Source organism: Eleginops maclovinus, chromosome 24 (assembly GCF_036324505.1).
Source record: "Eleginops maclovinus isolate JMC-PN-2008 ecotype Puerto Natales chromosome 24, JC_Emac_rtc_rv5, whole genome shotgun sequence".
NCBI lineage: Eukaryota > Metazoa > Chordata > Actinopteri > Perciformes > Eleginopidae > Eleginops > Eleginops maclovinus.
In genome coordinates, this window is record NC_086372.1 from 1,128,913 (window position 1) to 1,147,809 (window position 18,897).

At 47.0% G+C, this 18,897-nt stretch overlaps 2 protein-coding genes across 4 annotated transcripts; one reads left to right on the plus strand and one right to left on the minus strand.

Annotated features, from left to right (window-relative positions):
- The first annotated feature begins 1,300 nt into the window (after positions 1–1,300).
- desmb (desmin b) lies at positions 1,301–6,246 on the plus strand. Its single transcript, XM_063877632.1, has 9 exons — positions 1,301–1,913; positions 2,611–2,671; positions 2,752–2,847; positions 3,442–3,603; positions 3,704–3,829; positions 4,039–4,259; positions 4,454–4,497; positions 4,718–4,803; positions 5,590–6,246. Exons 1-9 carry the CDS (start codon positions 1,339–1,341, stop codon positions 5,629–5,631), a joined length of 1,413 nt encoding a protein of 470 aa, XP_063733702.1. The 5' UTR covers positions 1,301–1,338; the 3' UTR covers positions 5,632–6,246.
- Positions 6,247–6,329: 83 nt separating this feature from the next.
- Positions 6,330–18,474, minus strand: tmem198b (transmembrane protein 198b). Of its 3 annotated transcripts, none has more exons than XM_063877633.1 (5): positions 17,919–18,474; positions 9,058–9,308; positions 8,267–8,848; positions 7,962–8,161; positions 6,330–7,868 (listed from the first exon to the last, which is right to left on the minus strand). In XM_063877633.1, the coding sequence occupies exons 2-5, from the start codon at positions 9,212–9,214 to the stop codon at positions 7,722–7,724; spliced, it is 1,086 nt and encodes a 361-aa protein (XP_063733703.1). In that variant the 5' UTR covers positions 9,215–9,308; positions 17,919–18,474; the 3' UTR covers positions 6,330–7,721. The 3 variants fall into 3 exon arrangements, with proteins under 3 accessions (XP_063733703.1, XP_063733704.1, XP_063733705.1); XM_063877634.1 differs by lacking the exon at positions 17,919–18,474 and adding an exon at positions 15,024–15,516; XM_063877635.1 differs by lacking the exon at positions 17,919–18,474 and adding an exon at positions 11,535–11,788.
- Positions 18,475–18,897: the final 423 nt, after the last annotated feature.

Below are 18,897 nucleotides of genomic sequence, written 5' to 3' on the forward strand. Positions count from 1 at the left end.
CACACACACACACACACACACACACACACACACACACACACACACACACACACACACACACACACACTTTAGCAGACTTTAGATGTGGGAGCAACAGGCTGCAGTAGAGGAGCAGAACAGACTGGCTTCTAACTGTATGGTAATTTAACAAATGCATTCATAAGAGGACACTAAAAATGTGTTTTTTAACTAATTAGACTTTGAGGATATCTGTAAGAATTGTAACCTTTAAAACGTATGAAATTCCACTTTTTCTGTGTTGGTTTTTCTTTGTTTTATAAGATATTCTTTTGTATAAATCCACATAGTGTTAAAGTGTTTTTCCCTTGCAGATGGGAAGCTCCATTTAAATCCACTCCACTGTCCCACTCATGATTGTCATTATGACACCTATTGTTTGGGAGTGTGTGCTTCCTCCTGCTGTGGGAACGCCTGCAGGGACACAGTGTTCGGTCTCTCTAGGATGGGATAGTTTTCCTTTTTAAGGCAGGTTAGTGAAAGCAGGCGCCGTCATTAACAACCTGCTCTGCCTCTCCATGTGAGGACGGACGCCGCCGACTCTTCTCCGTCCTCACATCGTTGTGTCGTGAGATCACAGACGCAGGTCCTCTAAGTAAATGACTCAATAGGTCAATGACATCATCTTCCAAACCGATCCAGATTATTGTTCGCTGTGGTTGAGGTTTGAAACTCAGACTCCCTCTTTCATGATGACAAAACTCTCTAATGTAGGTTAACAGAATTGTTAACTTTTTCCAAATCGGTGTCTCCATGCTTTAATGCTCAAAAACTCTTTATTTTTCTCATACTGAACCTCTTTTCACCCTCTGTCTGAAACAGAGCCCTGATTGGTCAACCAGCTTAGAGATGTCTCGCCCCTTAGCCTATCAGGTATAATGTGTTGGAGCGTTAGCCAATAGAAGCATGCATGTTACATAGTGATGTCATTATGTTAAGGAAGTAAACAAAGGAGTCCAATGGAGGCGTTTCAGGCAGGGGGGAGGGTATGGGAAGGAGTTTAGCCTCTGCAGACCACTTACATGCACAGAAACCTGACTCTCCGCGTCACAGGAAGCTAAGAGTGATCTGATAGTAGAGAAGGCCACAGGAACGCGTCAGTAAGAGAACGGTTGTGAATGAAATGTGAATTAAAGGGTAAAAGAGGAGGAGAGGAATATGTGAAGGAGGAGTAGATGAAGTGGGTAGGAAAGGAGGGTGGAAGGATAGAGGGCCGTTCTTAGGGAGGAGGGGTAAACAATTGTGGGAGTGGGTAACTACAAATAGCCGGGGCAGACAGTTCTCCCTCAGTGCTCCCCTCTGCTGCAGCCCTCTTCCAACATGGCCTCCTACAGCTCCTCCGCCCAAAGCGCCTCCTCTTACCGCCGCCACTTCGGCCAAGGCGCCTACGCCTCGCCCTCCCTCAACCGCTCCCTGCTGGGCCATGGTGCCGGGGGGGGCAACGTGTCCTCCAGGGTGTATGAGGTGACCCGGACCAGCTCCACACCGGCGTACCGCATCTCCTCCAGCCTCTACGGGAAGCCCCTGGCCGCCTCCTCCCGCGCCTCCCTCGGGCGCTCCTATGCCGGCATGGGCGAGACGCTGGACTTCAGCCTGGCGGATGCAATCAACCAGGAGTTCATGACGACGCGCACCAACGAGAAGGTGGAGCTGCAGCACCTGAACGACCGCTTCGCCAGCTACATCGAGAAGGTGCGCTTCCTGGAGCAGCAGAACCAGGCGCTGGCGGTGGAGGTGGAGCGCGTGCGCGGCCGCGAGCCGACGCGCATCGCCGACCTGTATGAGGAGGAGATGAGCGAACTGAGGAGGCAGGTGGAGATCCTGACCAATCAGAGGGCGAGGGTGGAGATTGAGAGAGACAACCTGGTGGACGACGTCGACAAGCTGAAGCTCAGGTGGGCGGGGCCACAGGGCGTGTGTGTGTCTCTTTAAGAGAAATGTTTGAGTGTGTGTGCATGAGTGAGATTTTAGCTGTGTGTGCGTGTGCGTGCGTGTGTGCGTGCGTGCGTGCGTGCGTGCGTGCGTGTAAAGTAATAATAAAACTGTAGAAATTCTGTCCTAAAAACAAAAGTTGTGCATTCTGTTTTTACTAAAGTAGTAGTAAAAATAAATGCATGTTAACCTTAGAGGTGGCTTAGACAGTTTTTAACTTCACATATTAAAATAATAAATACATTTTCATAAAGTTTGCTGCCGAGTCTGCAGCTAATCTAGTATACTCTGTAGTGTGTTTATGCATAAAAATGATTAACACACACACACACACACACACACACACACACACACACACACACACACACACACACACACACACACACACACACACACACACACACACACACACACACACACACACACACACACACACACACACACACACACACACACACACACACACACACACACACACACACACACACACACACACACACTGTTTACACTGCCCTCTTCTATAAAAGGAGAGGAAAGCACTGCACATATCTGAAGCAGCTGATCTGCCCTGTCTCTCTCTGTGGTTTACATTATGAGTGTCAGTTTTATAAAGACAGAGGGGGGATAAATAATCACTGCAACATCCTGTATGATCTCCAGACTGCAGGAGGAGATCATCCAGAGAGAGGAGGCAGAGAACAACCTGGCTGCTTTCAGGGCGGTGAGTGCTCCTGAATTACTGCACAAGATTTCAATGATTGCTTTACGCACTTCTAATCCTGACTCACCGACCTGTTGCAGGATGTTGACGCCGCCACTCTGGCTCGTCTGGATCTGGAGAGACGCATCGAGACGCTGCAGGAGGAGATCGCCTTCCTGAAGAGGATCCATGAGGAGGTCCTCCCTTCTTCTTCTGCCTTTATTATGGCTTAGTCACTTTGAGGCACAGATTATTCAGATCTTCAACTCATTTAAGGACAGTTTTTGAAAGAAATATGTCAAAATCACCGTCATCTTCATCCTTTCTGTCTTTGTTTTTATTCTGAGATAGCAAGGGTTAAAGTTCACTACCTTGTGACATGTCCAGTCAACGATATTTCAATCACAATGAAGCCCCGCCCTAAAGCAAACCCTTTTTTATCTTAGAAATAGGAGCATCATTTACAAAATGAGCAGGTTGCATTGAAGAGGACAAGTGAGAAGTGGGCACATTTTCTCGTAGACTTCTATGCACTCTGCCCTAAAGCATTGGCTGCTTCATCGTCTATTTAACTCTGAATAGGAGTCATCATTTTGTTTTGAAGAAGACCTGAAACTAGAGATTAAGACCATGAACTCATGAGGAAAATGTTTACAGAGATTATTAATTTAAGAGAAAATGTGGCACATTTTCCCATAGACTTTTATTCAATTGCAACCAGTGCTGGATATTGCAGGTTTAAAACATACCCACCTCCACTGTAACCTGACATCCTCCTCCTCCTCCTGCAGGAGATCCGTGAGCTGCAGACACAGATGCAGGAGACTCAGGTGCAGATCCAGATGGACATGTCCAAGCCCGACCTGACGGCAGCGCTGCGGGACATCAGAGCTCAGTACGAGGGCATCGCCGCCAAGAACATCTCCGAGGCCGAGGACTGGTACAAGTCGAAGGTGAGGGAATGTTAGCAAGGACTGCGAAGAGAAGGATTGTATTGGTCGCTCTTCATTGCAATGGAAGCTAAACATCTCTCGTGACCTTTGACCCCTCTAGGTGACTGACCTGAACCAGGCGGTGAGTAAAAACAACGAGGCGCTGAAGCAGGCCCGGCAGGAGACCATGGAGTTCAGACACCAGATCCAGTCCTACACCTGCGAGATCGACTCGCTCAAAGGCACCGTACGTCCCCCTCTAGCACACACACACACACACACACACACACACACACACACACACACACACACACACACACACACACACACACACACACACACACACACACACACACACACACACACACACACACACACACACACACACACACACACACACACACACACACACACACACACACACAGTTTCACACACTTTTTCTGGTACACATGCAGAACGAGTCCCTGATGAGGCAGATGCGGGACATGGAGGAGCGGCACGGACGGGACGCCGGCGGCTTCCAGGACACCATCTCCCGGCTGGAGGCGGAGATCGCCAACATGAAGGACGAGATGGCGCGCCACCTCCGCGAATACCAGGACCTGCTCAACGTCAAGATGGCGCTGGACGTGGAGATCGCCACCTACAGGAAGCTGCTGGAAGGAGAGGAGAGCAGGTGACGTTGGAGCTCGTTGAACATCAAACTTCATGCAGGATTTTGTGTGCATGCATCATCTGCAAAAAGTGAAAAGGATTTCATAAATTGCACAATTATGTCTTAGGAAGAGGGATGCATTTTTGATATTCTCTTTTCAAAATATGACAGACCTGTGTCCTGTTGGCACTGAATTTTTCCTTCTGCCTTTGCAGGATCACCTTGCCTGTGCAGAGTTACTCGACCCTGAGCTTCAGAGGTACGAACACAACTGCTTCTCTCACCTGAACGCACCACTAAAGGACAGACTGACCATCATCATTTAAATGTTGAATAAAAATAGTGCTTACATGGCATCATACAGAAGAAAAGAGGAGTAATGGAATGAGAAATATCATGTTCTGTGGTGGAGTTAAATGGTTATCTTTGCTGGATTTTAAATACTTTTGAAACTTTATTCTGACCCTGTGTTTCCGCAGAGACCAGCCCCGAGCACCAGCGCTCCTCCGAGCTGCATTCAAAGAAAACCGTCCTCATCAAAACCATCGAAACCCGCGATGGAGAGGTAAAATACCACCACTGAAGAGCCAGAATACTGCAGGAGATAGAGACCATTATAACTTATACCCTTTAGGATTCGGTGTACATCAATTTCCACTTATTGACTGTTTGAAATCGATTGGGCCTACATATATATCGCTCAGTGCCTAAACTGGGTCAGCGTATAGTTCATTCTGCCCTTAAAAGTTAAAGTGTTTAATGCACAGCCACTGAAATCCCCCCGTCCTGATGAAAGGGGGATAACAGCTCAGTTAGTGTTCAATATATAGTGTTTTCATATATTTATTAGCAGTAATTCCTGCAGAATAGCATTTGTTTTCATCTTTAAAAAATAGTATGACCTGCTGACGACATGGTGACAAACAGGCGGCACTTCTTTCCAAGTAAACACACCTATACACACATGCAGCGACAGGTCCGGATCAGATCCTCTCACGCTATACCGGCAGCGCCTCGGAAAACATACATCACAGGCGTGCCCGGACACGTCAGGTTTAATAGCAATCCTGTCTTGGTATTCACAAAGGAAATTCTTTGCAAAATGAGATCAGCAAATCCTTATTTTCATATCTATACCTTTACAATAAAGTCACAACTATTACACACACGGAAAGAAAGAGGAATGTCTCCAAAATGACAAAAGTGACAGGATAAAGTCCTATATCTGCCTGTGAACAGCTCAAAGACATGCAGAATGTTCGCCTCTGGAGCCTCCGTTTTACTTCAGACAGATGCTTACCTTCAGCTCCTTTATCTTCCATATCTCCGAGTGTTTGTCTCTCCCCTCCAGGTCGTCAGCGAGTCGACGCAGCACCAGCAGGACATCATGTAACCATCTGCAGAAAACAAGAGAAGAAGAAACAACAACAACACGTCGGTCCTCCACCGAGTCAGACCAAGGAAGAAGTCAAACAAGAAAGAGATGCACAAATAAAAAGCAATGAGACTTCACAGACTGAACCATTAATGCAATATGTGAATTTAAAGCAGGGCGCTGGAATCACTTCAAGGTTATTTGTCATTTCAGTGTTTAGATTACCCTTTAAAAGCCTATTTTCTTATGAGAATTGTACCTAAAGACCACCTCTTTGCAGTGACTCAGCATTAAAAACAGCATTTTTGCATCTGAAAGTAAATTTCCTGCTCTGCAATTTAAGTTAAATGTCACAGAAAATCACATCTACTCATGCATCTGATTTAGTGTGCAGAAAATGCACATCTACTTAGTTTTTTACCTGACTTTTCCTTCTAGTTTCTTCCACACACGGTTTATCCTCAAGATGAGAGTCGCAGTTTTGTCCAATAAGGAAGATAAAGTGTATGTTCTTATCGATAAAGGAATGCAGAAAGGACAAGGAGGATGGAGGAGGAGATGAAAGCAGAGATAGGAGGTTTGTTGAGTGTCTTTCAAATATTATTTGCTAATAAAAGTAAAGTGAAGTTAAAATGTGTCCTTCAGAAAAACAAACGACACACATACACATAGGTTTGTCTACAGGCCCGCAGGAACACATGCTTTAATATTCATAATTCATTTTAAAAGCATGGAGCTACTGGCCCACTGTGATGACATTGCACGCTCCTTTACAGAATAAATAAAATCAGCAAATAAATAAACATCCCACTGAAAAAACACAACAACATCTTAATGAGATTTCTAAGAAAGGAGATTAAAAAGAAGAAGTTAGTCAGTGCTGTGTTTTATGTACAAAGTTCACATCGATGCACATTAAAAAGGGGTGGGGGGGGGTTAGTCATGCACTTTCCGCGGAGGATTTAAAAACGTACCATACACCCCCCCCCCCCCCTCTGCCCAATATCTGCTTTTCCTTTAACGAGGTAAAGACGATTAAAGTATTCACATTTTCACAGGTGACAGAAACGTCCCAGATAAAAAGGAACCAGTGCACGTGATGGGAGGAGTCCCAGTACAAGATGGCCACTGGAGCCTCCTTTATTCACATCCTGGTCATTCAGAGATTTTACACAGATCACATCTTCCCTTTGCATGTTTTTAAAAGCTGCTCAGATTGTGATTGCTCTGCAGCACAAATCAGGACGAAGGTGCGACTGGAGCGAGCGTCATTTTCTAGAACGGCAGTGTGAGTAATCTCTTGGCTGCAGTGCAGGGTGCAAAATAATCAGTGGTTCTCTCAGATGAGGTGCCACAGGAAATGTGGCTTTCCTTCGGCAAGACAACAAGACAACGCAACAACTCTACCCCCCCTCACTTCGGATAAATCCTTCTGTTTTCACATTATTTTCCAAAAGCAAGCCATCGATGGGAGGTCCCCCTTCCTCCACAGAGGAGCAAGGCACCCGTTTGAACAGAGAAGAAGTTGGTCGTCCAGCACCAAGGGTCTCCCCCCATTTCACAGACGATTCTATGTTGTCCATAGGGCGAAGAGAGCAGAAAGAACATCCCAGTTTGCATCGGAAGGCCCTCACTCTCCTTTATAGATGATCTTTGTTGGGCTTGCACCATAGGTTGAAAATCGGCACCAACACCAGCACGATGACTGTGACTCTTCCTCAGTGTGTGTGGACCTGAGGCAGGTTGGCAGACTGATCCCTGATCTGGTTTAAGTTGAGACGGTGTTTAAAAACAAACGAGGGCCGGCACGGCACACTGCTCCGGGTCTTCACCTCCACCCTTCAGATGTAGCTGCTGTGTTTCGTTAGTGCAGGCATGCTGGGGTCTATAATCCAACATTACGTCAGTTAAACATGTGTTGCATTCTGGGTAAATCCAGCCCTAAATACATTTCCTCCTCAGAGGGGTGTGGCTAAACTCTTTGCATGGTGGTTGTCCCCGAGCAGACGTGAAGACACCCAGGTGGGGTTGTGATTGCAGAGTAATGTATCTCCCTGGTGGAGGGGTGTGTTCAGGTCTCTGGGAGGTGGGGGGGGGGGGGTGGTCTCTCAGACTCTTAGTGGGGGTCCTGCAACTCCAGTGAGGGGCGTGGTGGAGCTGTAGTCGTAGCCCACATCCACCACTGTGTGCGGGCGGCCAGCGAGGCGACCTGCCGGAGGCTGCACCTGCCGCTCCCGGAAACTCTGGATGTAGCTCTGAGGGGGGGGGCAGAGAAACACCTTATTAAAGCAAGCATTCAAACAGGTGTCATTAATGAGGTATGAGTCTTTATATCAGTAGATCCTCACCGGCGAGAGGACGTCGGTGTCGTAGCGCCGGATGGGGTTGGGCTTGCGGCGGTAGGCGGGCTCGGGGTGGAGCTGCTTGGCCTGGTGGTTGTGGGTGGAGGAGCCGGGCTGCAGCTTCTTCTTCTTCTTGTTGCGATAGCGGTCATCCCGCTGCCGGATCCGCATCACCTGCATCCTCCTCTGCTGCCGGCTGATGATCACTGCGGGCACAGAGGGAGAGGATCATGGGTAATGCGCTCAGCTGCAGGCTCCTGACCTTCCTTAATCTACAGCGGTCTGTGTAAAGACAGAAGTAAACAGCTCACCCTTGGTGTGGGAGTATCCCTCAGCGGTGACCTTCCACTGCACCATGACCCCCAGCAGGGTGAGGGCGGGCCACACTCCCAGCACCACCCACGTCAGCCAGCACACAGGCTTCCCGGGCGCGGCCTTCATGCGCTCGTACATGTACAGCACGAGGGCAAAGAGCTCCACGAAGTAGTCCACCGCCACCGTGATGACGGCCGCCCCGAACACGGAGGTGGAGAGCGTGGTGAAGAGGCGCTGCCACTGCAGGGTGAGCACGGCGAACAGCATGCCCAGCCCCAGCAGCACGCCCAACGGCACCCACACGGAGCGTGGGGGGCTGTCCGAGAACTCCTCCATGCCCACCAGTGTGGCCACAGCCACCAGCAGCCCCAGCAGCAACCCCACCATGAAGAGCCCCACGCTGCGCACCAGCATGGTGACCAGGCCGCACAGCGTGCCGATGCCCAGGCCAATGCCCACCGACGCTTCCACACTCAGCTGCGTGTCCAGGACGCGCTCCTTGTAGCATAGCATGAAGATCACAACGGAGCCGAACATCAGCCCGGTCAGGAACATCACCGCCTTGAAGCAGCGGTACCCTGGAACAAAGAGAGGAACATTGGATACCAAGAAGGGCCAATGTGTAACACTCTCAGATCTAATCATGCCCACTTGCTGCTCTGTTAGATCTGAAAGCAACCTCTGATGAGTTTTAACATCAAGCCGTTGTGAATGATTTAAACTCCGAGGATGATGCCTTCAGGGACCCCTCGAGGAACACCTGATGAACGGGTGGAGCAGCACTCACCAAAGAAGCAGTAGATGATGCCGAAGAGGCAGCACATGGAGCAGACCACGGAGGGAACCACCTTGTAGCGGCCCCCAAAGTCTTCACAGCCGTCCAGTCGCTCCGGGCTCAGCTCTGGGTCGGGGGCGCCCGGAATCATCTCCAGGGTGGTGGTCATGATGGACCGGAAGAAGAGGAGGAGGACGAGGTGATCAGGTGGGAGGCGAGGGACAGGGGAGGCTATGGAGCAGCACACAGCCGCAAGCTTTCACCTGAGGACAGAGGAAGGTTATTTATGATCAGAAGCAAACTTTCTGGACTCAGAGTTTTAAATCAACTTAATCAGAACCCTAAATCCATATCACTTTCTGCAGACAACAGCAGTTTTTACTGTGCTTCTACTGAATAGAATAAATTGCAATAAACACATGTTCCTCTAATCAACAAATAAATAAAAAATCTCGTAATTTGTCTCAACCTCATTTAAAAACGTCTGCATGTTGATTTGTATGAAACAGAATCAGAGAACAGGTCTTTGTGATTTAGATATAATGCCACAAGCTGCTAAACCATAATAACCCCAGCAGCACGATCCACAGGATCAGCGACAGAGCAACACACACTGTTCATTTAGTGGCTTTCCAATCTGCTGCCTGTAAAACAGATTTGGACACACACACACACACACACACACACTAATAATAGCTCAGCGGTCAGCGGGAGATCTGACGAGGGCAAGCTCTCTTTTGATCAGGAGGCGTTTAAGGGGAATAGGAAAAGTCCGCTTCAGGCCACCGGATTTCTCTAATGGATCCTCATCAATGATTCAGTCTCCTCTCCCGGGTCATTTCACACTCAAAGAAAGGATGATAATTAATAGTATTTACAGGCCTACAGTTTTGTGGTGCACCATGTAGAAGTGCTTTGTATTACCTTCCATTCTGCACTTCAAAATTAACACGAATATTAATTACTTTTAAATAAATATATCCCTTAGAAAAGCTGCTAAATGGAAATGCTTTTCTCAATCCTTCTCCCTCTCTACTGAGACACAGCCTCAGGATGCTCTTATGTAAATATGGAACGAATGCTGGGTTAGAAGAGTGCCGATAAAGTTAAACTAAACAAACTCAGTCACCTCCTTCCCACGCCTCCTCCCTCCTTTGGCTATTTTAGTTCTCGCCATATCGGGGTGAACTCAGCCCGACTGCCGGGGGGTTTCTGGGTCACAGATCCTTATGCAACTCCTGTCTGGGGAACTTTACTCCCATATGCATGAGCTCCTCCATCCTCCATCAACTTCCCTCTATCCTCTTTGGTTTCCTCTACCTAGCACATCCTCCCTTTCCTCCCCCAGTCTCTAGGTGCTAAACATGAAGAGGTGGATGAGCCTAGCAGGTTTGACAATGAGAAAAATAAAGAGCTTTTTGAACACTAAATGGAAACGTGTCACAGAAACCTGGAATTAGCTTTAAAAGGACCCCTTTAAACAACCATCTGACATCCCACAATACAGTCGGATATGCTTTCTAATATCCTGGGTAAACTGACTCTGCACTAGGCATGCATATTCCCCACATCGGGGTGTGAGGACTGTCCTGCAACCCCTCTCACATGCACACTGACGGCCCTTCTGATTCCTGCAGCAGGAGGACAAAGTGCAGGAGGGAAAACTAGTGCAAGCTCACTCAATTAAACATCAGCTACTACTGCACACAGTGTGTGTGAGGCATTTGAATAGAGCCATCACACACACACACACACACACACACACACATTTTCATCCAGACATTTCATATTAATAATCATCTTCCTGTGGAGGATTAGCAGGTTGCTGCGGAGTGACCCTGTGTGTGTGTGTGTGTGTGTGTGTGTGTGTGTGTGTGTGTGTGTGTGTGTGTGTGTGTGTGTGTGTGTGTGAGAGCAGTAATCTGTTTAGTACCGCAGATCAGAAACATGCATTTTTTATGTTTGCAGAAGGATCATCCTCTTGAAAAAAAATGCAATAAACAGAGCAGGTTCTTCTTCTGCTGTTTGAGTCGGCAGCAGCAGCAACAACAACCCCCCCCCACATCCCCCTTTGCTTCCTGTCTGTTGCCACGACGACGGAGGGATGCTGACAGTTGGCCCTGGTCCGAAGCCCGTCCAATAGGAGAGCAGCTTAAACTCCCATAGCAACAGCATGAAAGCCAATCAGTGGCCCTGTCTTTTCCCTCTGATCGGTGGGTGTGTGTGTGTGTGTGTTATTGATTATTTTACGTGTAATGAAAGATGCACATACAGTAGGTCATCAAAATGATCTGTTTAAATTCCTTATTCTGCCTCCCCTCGTTATCAATACCGATTAACCCCCTGCAGCCATCCTCCGCTTTAAAGAGTTCAACCTGGTTCCTTTAGACTCAGACACACTGACACAGATGTACTTCATGACATCATCAGGAGGAACTCTGCACACATTAACATATTTCTACTTCCAACAGTGCATGCTTCCAACACACCTGGAGCTTGCTTTTCAGTCTTTGTGGCACAAATTAGAGGTGGTGGGTGCTTGCAGAAACTTCAAAGGCTTGAGAGACAGGCGTTCAGGAGCTGTCTTTGAGAAAATGCTCCCTGGAAATAATGCTGGACTTGGAGACTCACAACACAAGCAGAGAAAGGAGGCATGATTAACTTTGCATCTTAATGAGAGGCCTCTGCAGATGAACACTGAAGCTCCCTTCATTTATTCACCCGGTTAGAAGAATCCAGATGACTCTGCTTCTTCACCTCGATGACTTCGGAGCAGTCTCCGTCTCTTGATCCTTCCCAGACAGGCTTAGTTCTCCTTCTGCAAACATTTCATTTCTGTTCAGCGCACAGAGGGCTGCGTAGGATTCATAACCCCCTCGTGAAATCTGCTCATGATGCATTCCTACAGCTCCTGAAAGTTCACCTCAGACCATCTGCACACCACAAGTGTCTCAATGTATCACCAACAACGTGGCTCTGCGTGCGTGCGTGCGTGTGTGCGTGCGTGTCACAGTCAATGACGGAGAGCAGCAGCAGGATGAGGAGTGATAAGACACCAAACCCAAAAACAATCGGCAAGGCTGAGCCTGCACGCGCTGCTGAGACCGGATCCAGCTGTGCCCAAAAACATGTCGGTCCAAATCCAGTCAAGATTTTGCACAAATATTTTAAAGAGCAGCCACACAGAAGTCTCTGAAGGACGCCTGGTCTCAAGACTTTGAAAAACTTCTGGCTGCAGGAGTGATTCTGCAGAAGCAAGAAGGACGGTCAAGAGAAAGGCCACAAAAGAATATGTTTAAGCAGGAAAGATAATATAGTGGAGGAAATGTGATGGAAATATGTCTTTTTAAAAGACTTCAGGTTCAGATACATCCCATTTCCCACCCTGAGACCCGGCTCGCCCTCCCCCCCACTCACAAACAAACAATGAAGCTGATCTGAGGAGGTTTCTTGGCGGAGAGGATCTTGTGGTGATGACATAAGCGGCTGCTTTTCCTGATTGGGGTTAAAGCATGTTGGCAGAGACGAAGTGCTGAAGGCATTAAGAGGAATAGAGAACCTGAAAGGTAGCGGTAAAGGAAAAACACCAGAAGCCTTCCCACCATGTTGTGTTACGTAACTGCCTCCTAATGCATTACTCACTGCACACATCTCTTTGCATTGGCAACCATTCCCATGATCCAACAACAACGAAAAAGCACCAAATATCACTATTTTAATTTAACTTGAGACACAGGCTAGGCTAGGTGTAAATACTAAGGCTATTATTGGTGATTTTATCAAATATTTTCCATGTGAATTTGAGTTTAAAACGACCAAAGTAAAATAAATCCAATTAAATTCTATTGTTCATTAATCCGTTTACAAGATAAATTCCCTGAAATTAAGTTTAAATGTGCAAAACAACTCCAAAAAGATGAACAGACATGATATATAATCCATCCAAAATATTGAGTTCCTGCTCTAAATCCAATTTACATCACATCAGCGTCTTAAAGGCTCAGAGACGGGAGGACAATCTGTCCATCACCGACCTGAGACATCGCCTCCCTCTCCCTGTCTCCTCTCCACCGGGACCACAGTGGCGTGCATGCCGACGGTGAATGATCTGACACACACACACACACACACACACACACACACACACACACACACACACACACACACACACACACACACACACACACACACACACACACACACACACACACACACACACACACACACACACACACACACACACACACACACACACACACACACACACACACACACACACACACACACACACACACACACACACACACACACACACACACACACACACACACACACCTTCCAGGAAGAGACGCTCGCTGTCGTCAACCGCACCACTGATAACCTGGCACGCCAAACTGCACATGTCGATCAATACGAGTGAACAACGTGCTGTGTGTGTGTGTGTGTGTGTGTGTGTGTGTGTGTGTGTGTGTGTGTGTGTGTGTGTGTGTGTGTGTGTGTGTGTGTGTGTGTGTGCACGCGCGACCGAAACACTAGGAGTAGGACAGCGGGAGAGGAACGCTGCCTGCCAGGGAACGATGGAAAAGCCAGAAAGGAAAGTGAACTCAGATTGTAGTTTGGCATTTATGAGAAATGTTTAACAACTGGAGTGAAATAAAAGTGCCGTTTTCATCAAACCTGCATCAATTAATCAGATGAAAGTAAACTATTATGATGAACAAAGACTTCAAAAGTATTAAATTCAACAGATGCATATCATTTTCACACAGCATGGTGTATATAAGGCATGATCGGTCAAAATAATATAAATGTACCATATTATCCCAATAATCTTCACATTTATGCTGCAAACATTTAAAAGGGCACTACTTTTTAATTAAAAAGGCATGCTTTAAATAGTTACTAAAGTTGTCCCTGCATAAAAATATGAAGTTATTTCCTACATAACTTCTGTCTTTTGAGGGTTTTAGATTATTCTATTGAGTTGAAAACAAGCTAAACTAAATAAATCAACCTAAAATGTGTCATCAATTATTAAAATTACAAGCCTAAAAATTCCTAAACGACAAATCAAGTTTGAGTTTGGGAAAGTATCTGACTTTAAACTAAAGAAAAGGTTGTGAGTTGCAGCCTTAAGTGGGAAATTGCAAAAACAGGTAATCTAGATCGAGATCTGAGGCTCAAAATTAAACTATGAGCAGAGGAGAGTCTCAGTTCTCCAGAAGTAAACAGTCACTCATGGCTCACAGGTGACTCACGTTACCGACATGAATCGTGACCTGTGCAGATTATTTGCAGCGTGTGACGCCTCTCTCTCTCCCACACAGATCCCGATGAGGCACGACCATTCTCACACCTCCTCAGACTCCGCCGTTACATAAGCCGCAGAGTGAATGCACTGCTCCACTTTTAATAAACCACGTGTGGTCGCTGTCATTTCCTCCCATTGGACAGAGAGTGGAGAATCTGCTGATGATGGAGGAGGAGGAGGAGGAGGAGGAGGACACTGAGTTCTTTGTTTTCATCTCAATAGCGTCGCACAAATGCCTCCAAACAACCGGTAGAATAACGGTAGAAAATAACTAAAAGACTTTGTTTTGTCCAGCTTTCACACAAAAACCCAAATACAGTGAATTTACAAAGACACCCCGATCCGATGAACCTTGAAACCAGACCTCATGGATCATATTTACAGCCTTTAAAAGCGGCCAAGCTTCATAAGCAGTGGAGACTACATTTCCCATACTGCAACAGGGCCTTTGATTCTGCTTTTCCATATGCAAACACATTGTCCATCTCGTATGCCGCGCAGTCCCCGGATCAGGGATGAGAGCAGTTTAATGTCCTGTTGATCATTTGACAGCTCCCATTGATAACCCTGGTTTCTGTGTGTCCACCACAGGCTCGAGATACTGGGATTCGAACGAGCGGTGTGCGGCTGGAGGCGAGGTCAGGACTAACATTGACAAATCACTCACCCTAAATCCATCGGGTTCCTCTCAGCTGTCTTCACACCTGCAGCAGCATGTCTGAATACCTTCCCATAGATCGTCGTCTCTATCCCACACTGGTCTGACGCTCAGACTGGTTTTCCCAGAGCCAGCTCACTGCTTCCCTGTCCACCGGCGCCCTGAGGGAGCTGCTGAGGAATACCAATGATGTTTGTTCCCATGGAGGAGAACCCAAACGAGGGTTAGAGCTCCGAAGGTTGGCAGACGGCACAGCTGTTTGGAAAATCACTTCAGCATTTCTTTTTCTGGAGTGTGATGTCAGGAAAGTTTCACACCATCATAAGCTTCACAAACCTGGAGATACACTCAGCTTTCGGGTGATGAATAACATGCAGGCTCTCAGTTTCAGTTAAGTAGTCTGGGAAAGCAGCGTCAAACCATAAATCATCACCAGGACTTCATTAGTAACAAGACCAGCGTCATAATCATGAGTCAGACACAAACACGTCCTGATTCCTGGCTCATATGAAAACCAAATGAAGCTGATCAAAGTCTGCAATCACACTTCTGCGCGTGCAGCAATCCCCCATGATGCTCTCTGCTTGTCCTTATATGCCACCTTTAAAATCACAGAGGAAGTCGATGCCAATTATTTCTGGCTTCAGACACAAAGAATAAAGCACCGCCAGCAGAGGTTTGTTTACTTCAAATTTGCATGTGTGCATTTTGCATGATCTGGTTTGACCTCAGCGCTCAGAGAGGAGGAGAGTCTTTAGGATTTTAGCTCTGCAGGTAAACGCACCACCTGTCCTCTCCAGTGGTAAGAGCACGGTGAGATGTAGGAGATAGTACAATTGTTGATTCATTTATGAGAATTATCAAGCTGTCCCTGACCAAGTAAAGTCAGATTAAATTCTCTAATCCTGCAACAGTGTGTCTGAGCACCTGTCGGCTCCCATAACAACATCTGGCCCTCCACCGCCTGCAGGTCCCTGCTCAGTCTGCGCACTAATTAGCTCACGTTGGCGCGCTTAACGCCACTGTTAGACCCTGAACGCCTCGTGGGACTCTCTGACAGGCAGATTCCCTGAGTGTTAGTGATGCTGTCAGTAAACAACAACAACCTGTGTGTTTTATGAACTGCTTCACCTCTGGTCTGTGCATGCGAGGGTGGAGAGACAGGGATATTTCTGAAGGTTGCTGCACATAAATGCCACCAAATATGATGCAAATATTCACTCAATCATTACTGCAACACAGCACGATGAAGCTGGTCAACTCAGGAGAGATGTTCCGAATACGAGTAAACTGAAGTCAGACTCAAACGCATTTCTGGGTGAAATATGATGATAATTTAAAGGAAATCTAGCTACACTTTGTTGTCTATTTGCTCTGCTTTAATCTAATGCATTAACACTCAAAGACGGTAACTTCTGACATGGATTTGAGGGATTTCTGTGATGTTTAAGAGAGTGAAGCTGTAGCAGCCGGGGAGTAAACTACACCACAGACAGGTGGGGGTGAGGGAGGCCGCGAGTAGCACCATGCCGGAGATGTTGACCCACTAACAGATCCGAGGAGCCGTGTTGTGGCATTTGTATTCCCCGGCGGCTGCAGAGCCTGCCGCCTGACTGCGCTGCTGGAACACACGGAGGATTCACAGAGAGAGGAAGAGGCTCCGAGGGTTTCCATCAGCCTAACATCCTCTCAATGTTTCATAACTCCAGTCTGCAGAGTTCAAAACACGTCACCGGTTATTTATGAGAGGAATTGCTGTCTTTCCCTTTGTCTCTCGGTGTCCTGCATTTCCCAGAATGCCTTTCAAGGGAGCCTGAATCTACTTATGAATTAAGGTACAACTGCGAGCTGCTTTAATCAAAATGGTCCTGGTGTGCAGCTGCAATGCATGATGGGCTATTTCTTGTCTCTTAATGTTCTTCTGTCAAGAGAAGGAACTGCTGCTTAAAAGGGTTTTAATGCATTAAAGGTTCAAATGATAAGACCTATCGGCACAGTGAGGATGTCTCAGTCTGGATAATTCCCCTTTACTCCCAGTTTAATCATTGCATTGAATCATGGGAAACATTATCACATCAACTTGTGAACTATTAACCAAGTAAATCAAAACGTGCAACACAGAAAAGCACAACACATGCTCAGCTGGATGTTTAAGTCCTGATGAACACAGCCTGAAGACAGACTCCTGCATCATCCTCTCACTGAAAACGAAGCTGTAATCAAAGCCATCATGCGAGGGAGGACCCCAGGGTGTCTCCAGGAACCAAAAATAGAAAAGTCTCCAAGTTATCTCAACTTAGAAAACAGAGAAAAATCCTATCTGTTATTCTACGAATCACTCAGTTACACCAGACTTCAGTCAAGATTTAAGCAGTAAATGTTTATTTATATCAGCTGTTCATCTGAAACTACAGCTGTCAGATGAACAGGGGAGTAGAAAGTAAAATACTCGCAGCATAAATGATTATATATAAGAATATTGAACCTCATTGATGTTAAACTCAGTTGGTCTGAGACCCCTTCAGGGACCTGTGGAGAGCTACAGACAGCGGAACGAACACACCTATCTCTGTTGAACACCATGTCCATGCATCCATGTTCTCTACAGAGAGGCACTGACGGGATGATCGACCCTGATGCAGCCATCCGGGTCAGACACACTGACCCCCCCTCCATCACACGCAACCCGCTGACCTCCATCAAACCACCCTATTCATGCTGCCTTCAGGAGCCTCTCTGCTGAGGAATCATCAATACTGCAGTTTGACAGCAGGTGTGTGTGTGTGTGTGTGTGTGTGTGTGTGTGTGTGTGTGTGTGTGTGTGTGTGTGTGTGTGTGTGTGTGTGTGTGTGTGTGTGTGTGTGTGTGTGTGACAAAAGAGACGCACGGTGCGCGCACACTCACCATCATCCCCGGCACGTTGACGCGCCTCGTCCGCGTTCACATGACGGCAAAAGAAGCCAGAATCATCCACCATTTTCAGCCTTTTATCCCCGACTTGGGTGTATTCCCGTCGGTGTGGAGCTCCGTGTTCCCACGCAGCCTGCAGGGCGGTGGATCCCCGACCTGGCTAGTCCTCCATGGGGGAAAAACACACACAAACCGGGCCTGAAACAAGAGCAATGACCCGGGTTTACATGCCGGGTAAAAAGCTGGGTAAATGTATGGTGTGGGAGCATCAGGCTCCGGTCCGCGCGGAGCTGCTGGATGGAGATGCGCTCCCGGTGAGACAGGCGAGAAGGTGGCCTCCGCTGCAAAAAATGACCGGACCTGTCAGAGCCTGAAAAAAATATAAGTGAGGAAATTCCGCAGCGGCTCCTAGAGGCTCATATTTCAAATGCACCCCCAAAGCGGAAACACGTGTAGTTTATGCGTTAAAAATAAATGGTATTACATCCATAATATGCAGGGGCGGAACCATACATGCATGAGCATATCTGAGTGAAAAGACCCAGATGCGTTTCTGTCTATGTACAAATACAAATAAAGTCACGTGGAATCTTTTGCAGTGCACGTGGCACGACGTCCTTACGCATGCACGAGATAAGCGACGTCATCTGATCATTAACACCGGAAGTGAGGGTCTTTAAAAACTATAATGCACATTAAAAAAATCGAATACATTTCACAGAAATGACAGAAAAAGACAGATGGATGTTGTTGGTCCCACTATCGGGTTGAGAGGCATCTGCCATCCCTCCACTGTGTGTATTTCTCTGCTTTACATCCAATGTTTACTCCAAGATGGTTTAAAACTGAAGTGACACACACTTGAATTCAAGGCATGACCATATTTGTATTTAACTTGTGCTAATAATGCACAACTTAAATACACTTATGTTATCCTCACTAATTAACAGCAGGGGGCTGCAGAGGAGCAGTC